This window comes from Sciurus vulgaris (genome assembly GCF_902686455.1).
Source record: "Sciurus vulgaris genome assembly, chromosome: 8".
In the NCBI taxonomy this organism is placed as follows: Eukaryota; Metazoa; Chordata; class Mammalia; order Rodentia; family Sciuridae; genus Sciurus; species Sciurus vulgaris.
Window position 1 is genome coordinate 80,440,366 of NC_136468.1, and position 14,173 is coordinate 80,454,538.

General features: G+C 35.7%; 1 protein-coding gene across 26 annotated transcripts in view; it reads left to right on the forward strand.

The window, feature by feature from the left end:
* Positions 1-14,173, forward strand: part of HDAC9 (histone deacetylase 9) — a 926,898-nt gene that overhangs the window by 372,279 nt on the left and 540,446 nt on the right. For 23 of the 26 annotated variants that reach the window (XM_079152285.1, XM_079152284.1, XM_079152283.1 and 20 more), the window contains one exon: positions 2,960-3,022. In XM_079152285.1, coding sequence (XP_079008411.1) covers positions 2,960-3,022 — 63 coding nt within the window. The other 3 variants (XM_079152289.1, XM_079152287.1, XM_079152288.1) reach the window with 3 other exon arrangements.

The window sequence follows — 14,173 nt, forward strand, 5'->3', positions numbered from 1 at the left end:
CTATCTTCAATTATTGTTTGTTTATGACTATAAAAGCTCGGCGATCCTTTTTTATCAATTGCAGTTTTAGGGTGTAATTGAACAAATGGCAACGATGTGTAGGTATATATTATGACTTTATTATCCTTTATCGTGATTTTTGTATATTCAGTTAAAAACATTTTGAAACATTTAGATAGTGATTCCATTTTTCATCAGTAGATTATATTAAATGTTATTCTGAATATTTCATGTAATTATTTGCATCATTTTAGTGAGGATCAAGGTGGCAGACTAGAGAGCATGAATGCTATACCTGGTACCTGGGTTACCTTTAGCAAGCCTCTTTAGACCTGACTCCATTACAGAGAAAGATTGAAAGGGAGCGAAGAAGGAAGGGTGGCAAGTAGCTGAAGAGATGGATAAAAACTTGTTTGTGGTGAATTTTTTTTTCACAATATTTGCTTGTCTCAAGTCATCAGATTATATACTTTAAATATATACAATCTTGATTTGTGTAATATACCTCAATAATATTTTAAGTAAAGAGAGGAAACAAACAGAATCTTGTACTCCCAAATGTAAATGGATAAAAGTGGAGCAGCCCTGGTTCAGGGGAGAGCCTCATCTGGGGAAAATGAGGCAGCTTTCAGGTATTCTTATATCCTGCGGCAGTTTTCTGAGGCAGAATTTGAAGATTATTGTGGACAGTCTCCCCGCCCCACAACCCCAGGTTTAAAATGCTATGTGTGATTACTGTGTAAATACATCATCCTTAAGGAAAATTCTTAGATCCACATTATTTCCATCCCTTGATTTTTATACATACATTTCTTAATGGACAGCTTGTTTGTAATAGCAGATGGAATCAAATATTTTTTTCACTAATCGGAACACAGGATTTTGTTATTTAGCTTAAGTCAAATGCAGTTTGGAATAACTATTTTAAAAAAGTCTTGTAACTTACTTTTCAAGAAATGGGGTACCGAAGAGAAGTTATCTATGAAAAAAGAGGAATTCAGCAATAGGTTCTCTATTAAATAATTTAACATATTTCTTTTTTTAGCCAAAACTATGGAAGCTTCTTTGCTTTTTCTTCTTCCATACCCTAGGGTTGACCAAGTTTTCTCCTCTGTCAGATTGCTCTGGGGACCTTGCAACAATCTGCTCTCCCTGTTGCTACTAATGTCTTAGGAATTGTGTTTTTTCTTACTGATCTAGTTTAGAAAAGGGTGAAGAGCTTCCATGACCAGTGGATTATACTTTCATGTTTGCCCTTGGGAGCAGTTAGATGCTGGCATTCCATTTTGGGATGCAGAATTTATTTCTCACAGATAATAATATAAATGTACAAGAGACTACAGAACTTTTATTCTATCATGTGTAGTACATTTACTTTACAGGTGAATGTCACAATGTGTGCAGGTCTGAAAATCTATCAACTATCATAAATGCTATTTCCAAAGAAAAGTGGCATCTATATTTCTGGCAATCAATGTATACATACACCCAGAACTTTGATATTTAGGTACCAAGTATACTTACTTATTTATCAACAGGTGCACAAACATGGTAATCCTGCATCCATAGGAAAGTATCAACATATCCTTTTTCAAGTCGATTGGAAAAGCTGGAGAGAGAGAAAGACGGAGAAATTTCAGGTCTAAGCCATCCATGGTTTTATGTTTTTGTTTTTTAGATAGAGCAGGAACTGGATGCAATAAAATTGATAGGTGGTACTAAGACCACATTAGGATTTGTGAAATGGACAATTGCCTTACATAAATAGCAAGAAAATCAAACCAGTCCTTCATAAAAATTTTATTCTGGAGTGTGCTTGTTTTCCGAAACTACCTCTACTAAATCTCCTGTCAGTGCTGAAACTAGAAGGCAGAAAAGCTTCTAGTGCTACAGCCAACTGCAGTGTAGCCAGAGAAACAGGCAACAAAAATAGAACACCAGGATTGCTGTGCGTGGGTGAGGCAGAAACCACATTATGAGCAAAAGCTTCCAGTATTATTTTAGAACCAATACAGAGCTCTGCACTTCTCTTCTCTCTCTCTCTCTTCCAAAAACACATACTACAAAAATAAAATGAAATTAAATGTATGTGCATTTGCCCTCTTTGAATTATGATTCTTAATTTTTTTCTTGCCTTCCTTTGGACTCAAATCGCCAGTATGAAAACAGTGTGTAAAGCGAGCTTGGAGGGAGGAAAGAGTTAATTGCTTTTAAGGCCCTGCAACAGAGAATTATGGTTTGAAAGATAGAGGCTGGACAGCTGGGTTTGCTGGGGTATTTTTAAATGCATTAATGCAGGCTCCAATCACTCGGCCATGCTTGACCTATTTTTGGCTCAGGCCGACCATTGTTCTATTTCTGTGCCTGTGGGCCATGCTGTTGTTGATTCATATGCAAATGGATTATCACTAGCTTTAGCCAACTTGAGCTGAGAGAGACTGAGAAAGGGAAGAGAGAGACACACAAACAGATAGAAGGGCACCGGCTGGAGCCACTTACAGGACTGAGGGTTCTCGCAAGGAAACCCTAGCAGCCTGAAGAACTATAAGCCAGGTTTAATTGGTTTCTTTTTCTCGTGGGTAGAGTTAATATTTTGCTACTTATTCTGACAAAGAAATAACCCCGAAGCACATTCCTATTTCCCACCTGCTTTTAGTTTCCGGGATAACCTAAAACTCCAGAGAGCTATAGCATCCACTCTGTCCTTTCTGCTTTGCACACAGGTTGGTAGCGGGGAAAGTGTCCAGGTCTTTTTAAAAGTGTATGTCCCTCAGAGCAGAAATGAAATCATTGTTGAAGTTGATCCTCTGCTGCTTCTCCTCAGGGAGGAGGGAGGACCAGCCAGGGTAGCTCCTGGGGCCAGTGCACTGAGCAGTGATGAATCTTTCATGTAGCTGAAGTAAGAGTGATTGGAATATGCTGCAGACAATTTACGAGAGTGACTCTTGTTTTTCCTCAGATGGGGTGGCTGGACGGGAGCAGCTCTTGGCTCAGCAAAGAATGCACAGTATGATCAGCTCAGGTAAGATCCTCTTTCCTAACGGAGACCTTTTATGTTTGAAAGAGGGCTGGCTTGGGAAATGCAGCTAAGAAAAGCACCTCTCAAGAAATTACTGCTTTTTCGGTTTCATGTTGATGTTTTCTTGGTGCCGCTGTAGGGTTTAACTTAGATCCCTTCCATTACTGTTTCTGTGCATATTCCCGAGTCTGTTTAAGGAGGCTGCTTCTGAATGAAATTGCAAAGTATTGCTTCGGATGAAAGATGAGAGTGAGATAACTAAAATGTAGTGGAAGGTGTTTTGCCTTACTATGCAACTAGAAAAAGGAGATCCGAACTGATTGTAAGCATATGCTAATAGAATTTGAAAATCAGGTAAGTTCATATTGGGGCTTCAGTTTAAATTGCAGCCTCGGCCAGTCTGACGATTTTATATTTACAGTGAGCATACAGAGCACATCTATTTATAGACCTACCTTCTGAAATGTGTTTGTCACAGAGTTTTAAAGGTAGTTTTTTTCTTTTCCTTTTTCCCCAAATGTGGCTTTTTTCTCCTCAGCCCAAAATGAAACTGTTTAGAATGAAATAAAATTATTATTAGTAGATGCTTATTTTAATTTTTTTCAGAAACATTTGGGAAGTCTAGTATCATCAGGCAGATGTAGTGGTATACACACATATAAACGTGTTAGAAGCAGGTGCAACATTTTAAAGGATAACAGGAACGAATTCCAGTTTCTTGTTTCTCTCTGTGTGTGCTTGTGCTCTCAAGGATGTGCTGATGGGAGATGCATCCTGTCAGTTTTATCAGTTTATAGTTGTCAAAAGAGCATATTCTCTAGGAAATGTTATTTACTTGTAGCTACTGCTTTGTGCATTTATTTCTTACTACACACATTCAGCTTTTGGGACTCTTTGTTTCTGTTTTCTTCTGAATGCTTCCACCTAAATTGGCTTAAAGTTCTTCCTCAGATCCCCTAAGTTCCCGTCCTTATTGGTTTAATTATAATTACAGATCACTGTCTAGATTTCTATAAGAATGTAACATAAAGTAGCCTTTACATTGTGGGGCTAGGCGTGAAAAGAATCAATATTCCACAGGTTGGTTGGGTAACTGCTTTGGTGCTAACACACCTTCGCATCTATGCACATCCTGTTTGAAGCAAATTTTCTTTAAAACTCTGTTAGTCACAATGATTTTAAGATCCTTCTGTCGGTCCTGTCTTTTCTTGGAATCAGAATAAAGATCAATTTTATACAATTTGGTGTTTATACACTTAAGTGATAGGAACTGTATTAACAAGTAGTGTCTGCTTAACAAAAGTAAACCTACCAGAATTACATTAGTTTATTATCATAGTTGGTGAAAGCTGACATGAGCTTGGGGACAGGTCAGCAGGTGTACCGCAGATGGAAGTGGTCACTTATATTAAATATTAAACATTAAAATGTATATTAATATATACATTAATTATACTTTTAAAATATTGAGGGATTCATTGAAATAACTTTTTGATATTTTTTCAATACTATGCTATATCCTTCTAGTCTTTGTGTCTGTGTACAAGTTTGATATTTCTTTCACATGGGGGAAACACAGGTCTGCCTTCCACCCAGGATTGCCACAGGTGTTAAAAGTTTTGCCGGTTCTCCACATCTTTGATTATCACACACAGCTGTGCTCCTGTTTCAGTTGAAATTGTCATTTCCCTGATACTTAGTGATTTGTACACAAAGCAACAAGATTTTCAACAGACTGGAGACTGTCAGTGCTATTACCAGTTATACCGGAAGCAACACTGAAGCACTAGCTATTAAATGAAAAGTGATATAGTTTAACATCAACTCCTAAACCTGTCTGGTATAAATAAGGAAACTCTGTGTTCTACTTACTTTTGAAATTTGAAACATAAACTGCATCTTTCCCATGATTGCCTAATATTTGATTTTGTTTCATATAGTATGTCCTTAAATATAATTTACTCAATCTATATTGTGTGTTTTCTGTAAGGCACTGGTTCTCAAACTTAGAGCCCCCAGGAGTGTTCTACAACAGGTGATGCCTGGAATCTATCCCTAAAGTATCTGTTTTCATTGGTGAGAGCAACAGTATGGACTTGGGGGTTTTTAAATCTCCCCAACTCTTGCAACCTTCAGCAAACTGAGCTGGGGCTTAGAGAATGGGTGATGATACTGGTGAACCAGCATCAGTAGGGCCTGTCCTTTGAGTTTATTGCTAAATTAGGGGCTTGCTTAATTTACCCACCGATCTTGTTCAACTTCCTCTTGGACCAATGGCCAGGTTGTGATTTGCAGGCTAAGAAGTGGATGAGGTCTTTGAATCCAAAAGAGAGAAAAGATACTTTGGCAACCGGTCAGAGTTTGGGAGCAAGCCCTGTCCTAGGAGCTTGTTCTCACATGAGCTCCATTGCTAGCCACTTGTGTAATGGGTTTGCTCCTCTTCAAACTGAAGAATAACGATGTCCACCTTCTTATCTCTTAGCATTCTTGTTATGGTTCAAGTATACCAACATGTCTTTAAAGTGTGTGCTACTAATATTGCTCTTTTTAGTGAATGAACCAGGGATCCTGGCTCTTCAATGCCATGCTCTACCAGATGTGTTAGATTGTAGATCACATGGAGAAATTAATTTTTTTATTCCCATAACTAGGTTTATTTAGTTATCAGTTATTTCTTTGGCTATCTTGGTCTGATAAGGTTAGTCCTTTCTTTATGTAAATTGTGTCTGTACCTCTGGATAGCTTGTGTGTGTGTGTGTGTCTTCTGTGAAAATGCCTCATGTAAAAATCAAAGATAAAAAAGTTGCAGAGCATGTAATCAAACAGTGAAATCCCATGGAAGTTTTCTTAAGATTAATTATTTTAAAATGTTAGTTTTCTTGTATAATTCTTATTAGCATTTTCTTTGAAGTTCCCACTCACTATTCTAATTCTGTTGGCCAGTATTATTATTATTCAGTACCCTTTGTGATCTATTGGATTGCAAATGTTGTATGTTATTGTACCTTTTCCTAATATAAACCCAGTCAAGCTAGATATCTTGGGTAAGAAGGAAGGCTAGATATCTTGGGTAAGAAGACTCTGATGTTGCATAGAGTTCTATAATGTAGTTTGCTAATGTCTTTCAGTTAAAATTTTCTATAATATTGAATGTTGAAATTCATGATGAGTGACACATTTTTCCAAGTACATCTCCCCTTTTGTGGCCCATGTGGGCCAATGTAAGTGATAACTGTGGCAGAAACTGAAGCATGTATAAATATTGATTCAGGTCTCTCAGCAGGTGCTGGCAGAAGTAGGGGTGTTTTCCTGTTCCCAGGCATGCTGCCTAACATGTTGGACTGCAGAGCTGTCCACATGATACTGGAACAGTTATTATAAAGGAATTTCCTAGAGTTTGTACAGAACTAAGCAGTAATAATAAGGGACAACTCACATTTTCACCATGTATTCTCATTTTAGTGTATAAAACTAAATCCTAAAATTTTTATTAAAATGTATCTTTACTTTTTCTTAATCCTTTTGTTCCTTGGTGTGTGGTATTGAGAGGAAGAGAATATATTGTATTCAGTAGTCATTTATGTCTACTTGAAAAGCAGACTCTAATTATGAAAATACAAGTCTAAGAAATACCACTTTCATGTCAAGAATTACCTAATATTCACCATAATTACTGTTTTGCTGTTCTCTAAATCCGATTTTTCACTTATAAGTCTGTTACCAATTGGGATAATTGATAGATATCACTAAAAATCTAATTATATACAGGCCCATTGAGCATGGGGGCAAGAAAGAATGTTTCATATTTCTGAGGATGACAGAGGTGGAGCGGTTACTTTTATGTTCATTAAGTAAGAACATTCAATGAAACCCCTCAGGATTACAAAAGAATCCCATACTCTGATATTAAATATAAAAAACATTTTAAAGGTAACTTCACTTTTTGGAGATGATAAATTTGAAAATAGACCATATAATTTCTCAGCATTGAGAGATACTTAAATGGCCCCTCAAATATAAGTCAGCAAACACTTCCTCTATCTGCCACAATATTCAATAATAAGAGGAAGGAAATATGTATAACCCAATACAACTTACCTCATGAAACAAATAGTCAAGGAAAAAAATGGAAGCAGGAGTTTTTGATCAGAACACAGAGATTTGTCTCCTGGGCCTTCTTAGGATTTTACTGGCAAGTTGACAACTTGCTGAGAATGATAACATTCCCAAATCTGGAGAGAAGCAAACAGGGTGGATACCCTACTCATGTTTGGTTGTTCTTGTTTTCCCTTGTAACTGAGGAATATAGAAAGGATTCTGGGATAGAAACTGGTGAAATGGAGGAGGGTGAAAAAACATGCTCTTTTTGAAGAAGAGAAGGCCTCAAAGCAGCATTTTAACTGGGGAGATGTGCCTTAGCACTTTGGGATGAGATGCCCCTTTCTCTACTACTGATCTTAGAGATCCCAGCAAGAAGAAAACCATTAACTCATTGAACCCAGAGTTGTCTAATAATGCTCCCCAGAGCAGCACCCCTTAAGAAGAACACAGATTCCACAAATAAAGATCTCGAAGATGAGAATGCCAAAACAATAAAATTAGATGAAAAGGGAGATTTAGAAAGACAAAGGTCAAATGACAGAAAAGATTATTTGTATCCCAGAAGTTGGTATTCTAAAACAATGAAGCAGAAGGAATATTTATAAAAATGAAGAAAAATGATTTCATTGAAAAAGAAAAGGGAAATGTGCATATTGAAAGAGCTCCCCAGGTTTTAGGGAAGTTCGATGTAAGTACTTAGTACTGGGTCATACCTGACTGGCTAATGACAAATAATTCTTCAGGTGTTCAGGCAGGGAAATTCGAACCTGTGGTCAGAGAGGTTGGGAGGAAGGCACTTCATGGGATTTAGGAAGACTTGTCAACCTTTGCACTTGATGATGGAACACAGTGAAGAAAATTTCTGAAGTTCTTAAAGGAAGGCAACCCAGTGTTATACTCAGCTAAGATGTTATTAAAATACAGAGAAAACAGATGGACAAAGTACGAATCCTCAAACATAAAGGAGACTGCTTGACAATGAAACCCACCGAATGAAGAGAGGAACCTAAAACATAAGCTAAATTCAGAAGGGGAGAAAACTTTGTGAAAGTCATGGGGGACGGTGATGAATTCATTTAAACAATATGTGACTGTGGTTATAGGAAAGAAAGCAAATGTTATAAAGTAGGGCAATGTAGACATATTAATAAAACAAACCAGTGTGAGGTGTTGGGGAGAGGTGAGATGGAAAGATGTGAGAGGTGCTGATATTCCTCTTTTTCCTGAGCAGGAACAGATTCTCTGTTGCTTAAAATAGAAACACATAGTTTAAAAAAAATTCCAAACATTGATTTAAAATTTTTTAAAGAAATTATTCAACCTTAAATCTTTTTGGAAATAGTATCTCTTATGATGAGGAAGCATGTTTATAGTTCCTTCAAATACAGTTTTAAATCTGCTAAATTGAGTTAAATTTAAATTCAGTTTTTTTTTTTAAATAATATGGATAAGGTCTTATTTTGATAAAGGTATTATTTTTATCTATCCATTCATGTTCTCAACAAATTCATGTACAGAGAGAAAAAAATCAGGAAAGATTTTGTTTTGTGCTTTGGTGAAGGGGGAGGAAGTTTGGTTTTTATCAATTTTCTTTTTGCATTTTGTGAATTTTTATATATATCTTCTAAAAAGTATCCCATTCATCTTCACACACAAAGTTCTAACAGTGATTAATTGTAGTATTAAGTATCTTAGTTAGGTTGTTTTCCACTGCAAGTAAAAGAAAACTTTGGTCAAAATGACAAACTACAACTTTTATCATGTAATAAAACTGGGTGGTCAGGCACTACCAGGTGCTTGGTAATGTCAACAACTCCCTCATGTAGCTCCACTATACTAGTCCTTTGGGGTTCTGTGATCATAAGGTCAGTTCTCCAATGGTCACAACCTCACTATAGCAGGTCAAGGCATCCTGGCTATTGGTACATGACAAATTCCAGAGGCAAGGAAGGGAAACTTTGCTTCTTAGAGGTATCTTTTTAAGAAAAGACTCTTAACTGGAACTTCCCAAGCAAATTATCCTTTATAACTCATTGGCCCAAATAACATTCATTTCCACTGACCCATTTTTCAACAAGTTTTGAGAAGGGTGGGGGTTCTAGATGATGCTGGAATGGCAAATATATGAACCTAATCAAGTTTCTATTAGGAAGAAGAAAGAAGGATCAGGAATAGAAGTTTGCTAAGTACCAGCAGTATTTTCCACAATGTGTGCATTGGTGATTGAAAACCAAAATCAGCAAATGGACGCTGATTTTAACCTTCAATTGAATTGTGAATGCTCATTCATTTTCATGATATTTTATTATTATTAAATATTTTATGTTTCAATTGAATTTTGAATGCTACTTCACTTTCATGATATTTTACTATTATTAAATATTTTATGTTTCTTAGTACTATCCATTATTAGATAGGGTCCCCTAATAAAAGAGAGAAGTACATAATTATAGAAGAAAACTGAATTTTCTAGGTTGTAATAATTTATTAGAAAGAAAGAAAGTCAAATTGCTGCCTGATATATTATAGGTATTTATTATGAACTTCAATGGAGTACTCTTTTAAAGTTGGCTCTCAGGGAAACAACAAAGTTTTAGAGAAATTTAATAATATATGAATTGTTTTCAATACACCAAAGAAAGATGATCTTTAAAATATTCAGAATGCAGTGTCTTTGCCAGTAGGCTGTCATAATTGCATTTTAAGAATAATGAACAATTTTTACATTATGGAAAGATAACTACATTTTAACTTTTTTTTCCTGAATTGGAATACATTGAAAAAAAACCTAATTGAAATGAGAGTTTATGAAATTACTTTTTAGAAGTTTGAAGATGAAATTAAAAGATACATTGGCATGTGCTTCCAGTCAGTGTGCCTGTACTGTGGTATCCTATTCTTAAGAGGAAGTTGAAGTGCCAGTGGTTAGCTTGGGATGCAGGGTGTGTGAGATGTCCTTGCTGTTGGTAGCACCCCTGTCCCCCCTCTATCCCCTCCCCTTTTCATCTTCCTTCCCTCCCTTCCTTCCTTTGTTCGTTCCTTCCTTCCTTCCTTCCTTTCTTTCTGGTACTAGGGTTTGAGACTGGGGCACTCTTCCATTGAACTACATCCCTAGCTCTTTTTATTTTTTATTTTGAAACAGGGTCTCACTATGTTGCTAAGACTGACATCACACTTGTAATCCTCCTGCTTCAGCTTTCCAAGTAGTTGGGTTTACAGACATGCCCAACTGTGTCTGGTTAGTTTTCCTGTTTTCTAATTCCAGAAGGTTGGCAATAGGGAGGCAGAAGAACTAGAAAATGCCTTGTATTTCTAGTTCAGTTCTTTTTCAATTAAGTCAGTTACACAAAACATACATAATTTAAACAACATTTTTTACAACAGTGAATGATCTGTCCTCTTAAGTGTTAATCAGACACTTTATGTTTAGGGTTACTCTAAACTGCTATGGTTCACGAATACAAAACAAAGCTATTCTTATAAGAAGTTATTTTTATAAGAATATCTTATAAAGTTATTTTTATAAGAATATCTTTTCCATTCATTATCATAATGTTAACTTTTCGACAGTGAAGTAAGTGATGGGTCTTTTATACATAGCATTTTTTAAATACCCAATAATTAAATCCAATAGAAACCACTTTTAAGGAAGAAAGAAATTTACCAGACCACAGAATGTAACTAGTCATTTACTTATGATTGAGCTTTTGCATGCTGATAAGGTTGGAAATACCCACAACTTTATTTTCCTGCTTCTCCTCATGGTCTACCACTTGTGTCATAAATTTTTAAATTCATAGTTTTTGTTCATTGTTGACCCAGTTGCAGTCATGTGAATGTTATCTGCAATTTGTTTTAGGTAAATTTTGATGAGTGTCTAAGGCATGACATTTCCAAACTGGCTTCAAATATGAGAATGTCATGAAGTTGTTTCAAAATTTGAAACTTGAAATTAAAATCAAAATTGAAATAAACCAAATTAAAACCAAAAGCCAACCCACAAAAAGCAAAAGATTCCACTGAATTTTCTTTAAATGACATTGTAGTTTGGGAGTTCTTCCTTTAGTAAAACATTTACTGCAAAAGTTTTTAGGGAATTTCATGTAGGGTGACCTAGAAAAAACTCTTGATGAGTTGAACATCATTATAACTTTATTCTTAATGATGCTTTTAAAATCTCTTTATAATTAAAATTCAGGTGTGTATTTTGAATCTAAAGGTATCACTACCAGTTACTCTTTTCATGGTTTTATCTGCTATACTCCTGTCTGTTTTCTAGTTGTTTAGTGAAAAAAAAGTCAGTGATCAGACTTTTTTTTTTCAGTCTTCTCAATATAATAGCTAATGTGATATAATATTATATTTATATAATAGCTAATAATATTGATATAATAGCTAAAGTTTCAAGAGTTTCTCTGTACCAGGCATTGCCTTACCACTGAGCTTTGGAGATTCATATTTTACAGCTGAGGAAACTGGTTCAGAAAGGTAAAAAGGCACTTACTGATTTTAATGATTTAGTTGTGAGGTATACCCCAAAAGCTCATGTATGAGACAGTGTAAGAAAGTTTAGAGGTGAAATATTTGGGCTATGAGAGCCTTAATCTAATTAGTGAATTAATTCCCTAGTAGAGATTAACTGGGTGGTAACTGTAGGCAGGTAGGGTGTGGGTAAAGGAGGTGGGTAATTGGGAGCATACCCTTGGGTATATATTTTGTCTGTGGTGAAGAGAGCTCTCTCTGTCCCATGTCCTAAGTCACTTCCTCCACCATACTATGCTGCCGTGATGTTCTGCCTCATCTCAGTCCCCAAAGACTGGAGTTTGGTGGTCTATAGATAAGACCACTGAAACCATGAGCCCTCAAATAAACTTTTCCTCCTGTATTTGTTCTTGTCAGGTCTTTTGGTGGCGGCAGCAAAAAAGCTGACTGAAATACTCATATTATCAGAGGTAGGAAATGGCAGGCTGTGGTTTCAACTCCTGTCACTTTTGCTCAAAAAGAAAAAAAATATTCAGCATAGGATAATTTTCTTCATGTCTGTTGGGTAATAAAAATGTGGGATCAGCTGTATTTATAAACAAACATCTATGCAGATTTCTTAATCCTGGGAAAATTAAGGTACAAGCGGGAAACCATAGTGAAAGTCTTGCTGGAAGAGCCTGACTTCACATTCTCTGTGCTTGATGATTGAAATTGGAAGAAGTTAACAGATTCCAGGGCTGCAGTGAGCTTAGGGAAACATCCAAAGTTCTTTGAGAGTGGTCTCTGTCCTGGGGCAGATACTCTGGACAGAACCAGCGTTCCTAATGCATATGATATCTGTTTGCCAAGGTTTTACAATAAACAGATCAAAGGGTAGCCCAGCTTTAAAACAGCACATTATTACTAATGTATTGTAGTAGGACAGCATTTTTTGAAATATTAATTTGATGGGATTCATTTCTTTTGGCCAGAATGTTAAAATTATGCCCACCTTGGTCTTTATCTAGAAATGTGAAATTAATAAAGTCAGTGTACCCATTCAAATCCTGATTTCAGTGTGCAGTGTGAAATTCTTGAGCTCTAATAAATGTCTGATCTAGCTAAGTAAATTCAAGTTCTGTTTAATTTGTCTAATTCAGGTCCAGTTTGGATTTTCAGGATGAAAATGAGTGGTAATATTTATATATTGTCATATTATATTTTACTTTATCTTGAGTTAAATTTTACTTTTTTCTGACAGAAATTTTATATTCTGTAGGTCACTTAACCATAAAATTTACCAGTTACATAGTGAAGTTTAAGAAAGCCAACTCTTTGGTTTCCATCAACCAATTTTTATACTCTTATTTGCTTCAAGAAGAATCTTGAGCCAGATCTTTATAAATCAATGTTATATTGATTATCTTATTAATGACCAACATAATTTATTGCCATCTTGGGGGAAAGAGGCTTTCAGATCATTATACGCATTAGAACCTGCAGATGCCCACATGTCTGTGCCTCTCTTTAGCAGGCTGACTCCTTTGGGTCAGTTATTCTTAGCCTTGGTATTTCTATCTTATGGCATCGCAGGTCTAAGATTAGCTTGTTAGGCGTTATCATGCCATCTGAGTTACCTCCTAATATAACTCTACACTGGAATGATTATTTATAGAAAGAGCATTCTGTCATTTTTGGGTTATTTCTAGTAGTTTAAATAAAGAAGAATAACATTCAAGTGAAACCACAGATTCCTTCCTGCTGCCAAAACAACATGATAACTGTCTGCTTAAGGGGCAATAATGTTGTTTAATGAGTGCTTAGGGCAATTGCAGAATTCTTTTTATCCCGGCCACCTTGAGAGAAAGTGGAGGTCTTGGGTAGCAATGTATAATGCTTGTAGAAAGGCAAGGAGGAGGCCTTGATGCTTTCTGTCACAGAGCACAGAAGACTCTGCTTGATGATGACAGCAAGAGACACACAGGGTTATTTTTAGAAACAGACATTGCTAAGCTTTCTGTTTGGTGTTAATATCACTCATAAACAGGGCTCCTTGGGACTGTTGACCCTTCCAGTGACTATGGCTTTTCATGACGGCCAGGCACACACAAAAGAATGATTCTATTATTTTTAAAAAATTGTGACTCTTAAATAAAGATATCAAACTTCTATTAAATTTCTCGAATAGATTTAGAGTATTTCTTTAAATCCCTAAAGACTGGGTTTAAGAGATGGTTCTTGAAAAACAATTGTTACATTATAAGCACAATGAATATACAGGTTGACTATAAGGTATAGGAATATAGATGAATATATATTTGTATTATTTCATAATAAATTATAGTATCCATAAAATATCATCTGTGCATCTAGAATTATAACAGTATATAGAATACAGTTATAAAAGATATTCTGATTAAGATGTATTAATTTAATTTGCCTATTTAAATAATGAGATACTATATTAAGCATATGAAAAAAGTTAATGAGCCTCTATTCAAGTATAACAACTCTTACTGAACTATTACTTTATAAATACCATAAATGCACAGTTTTACATGCGAAAAATTTCTTAGTTTACCTCATGTG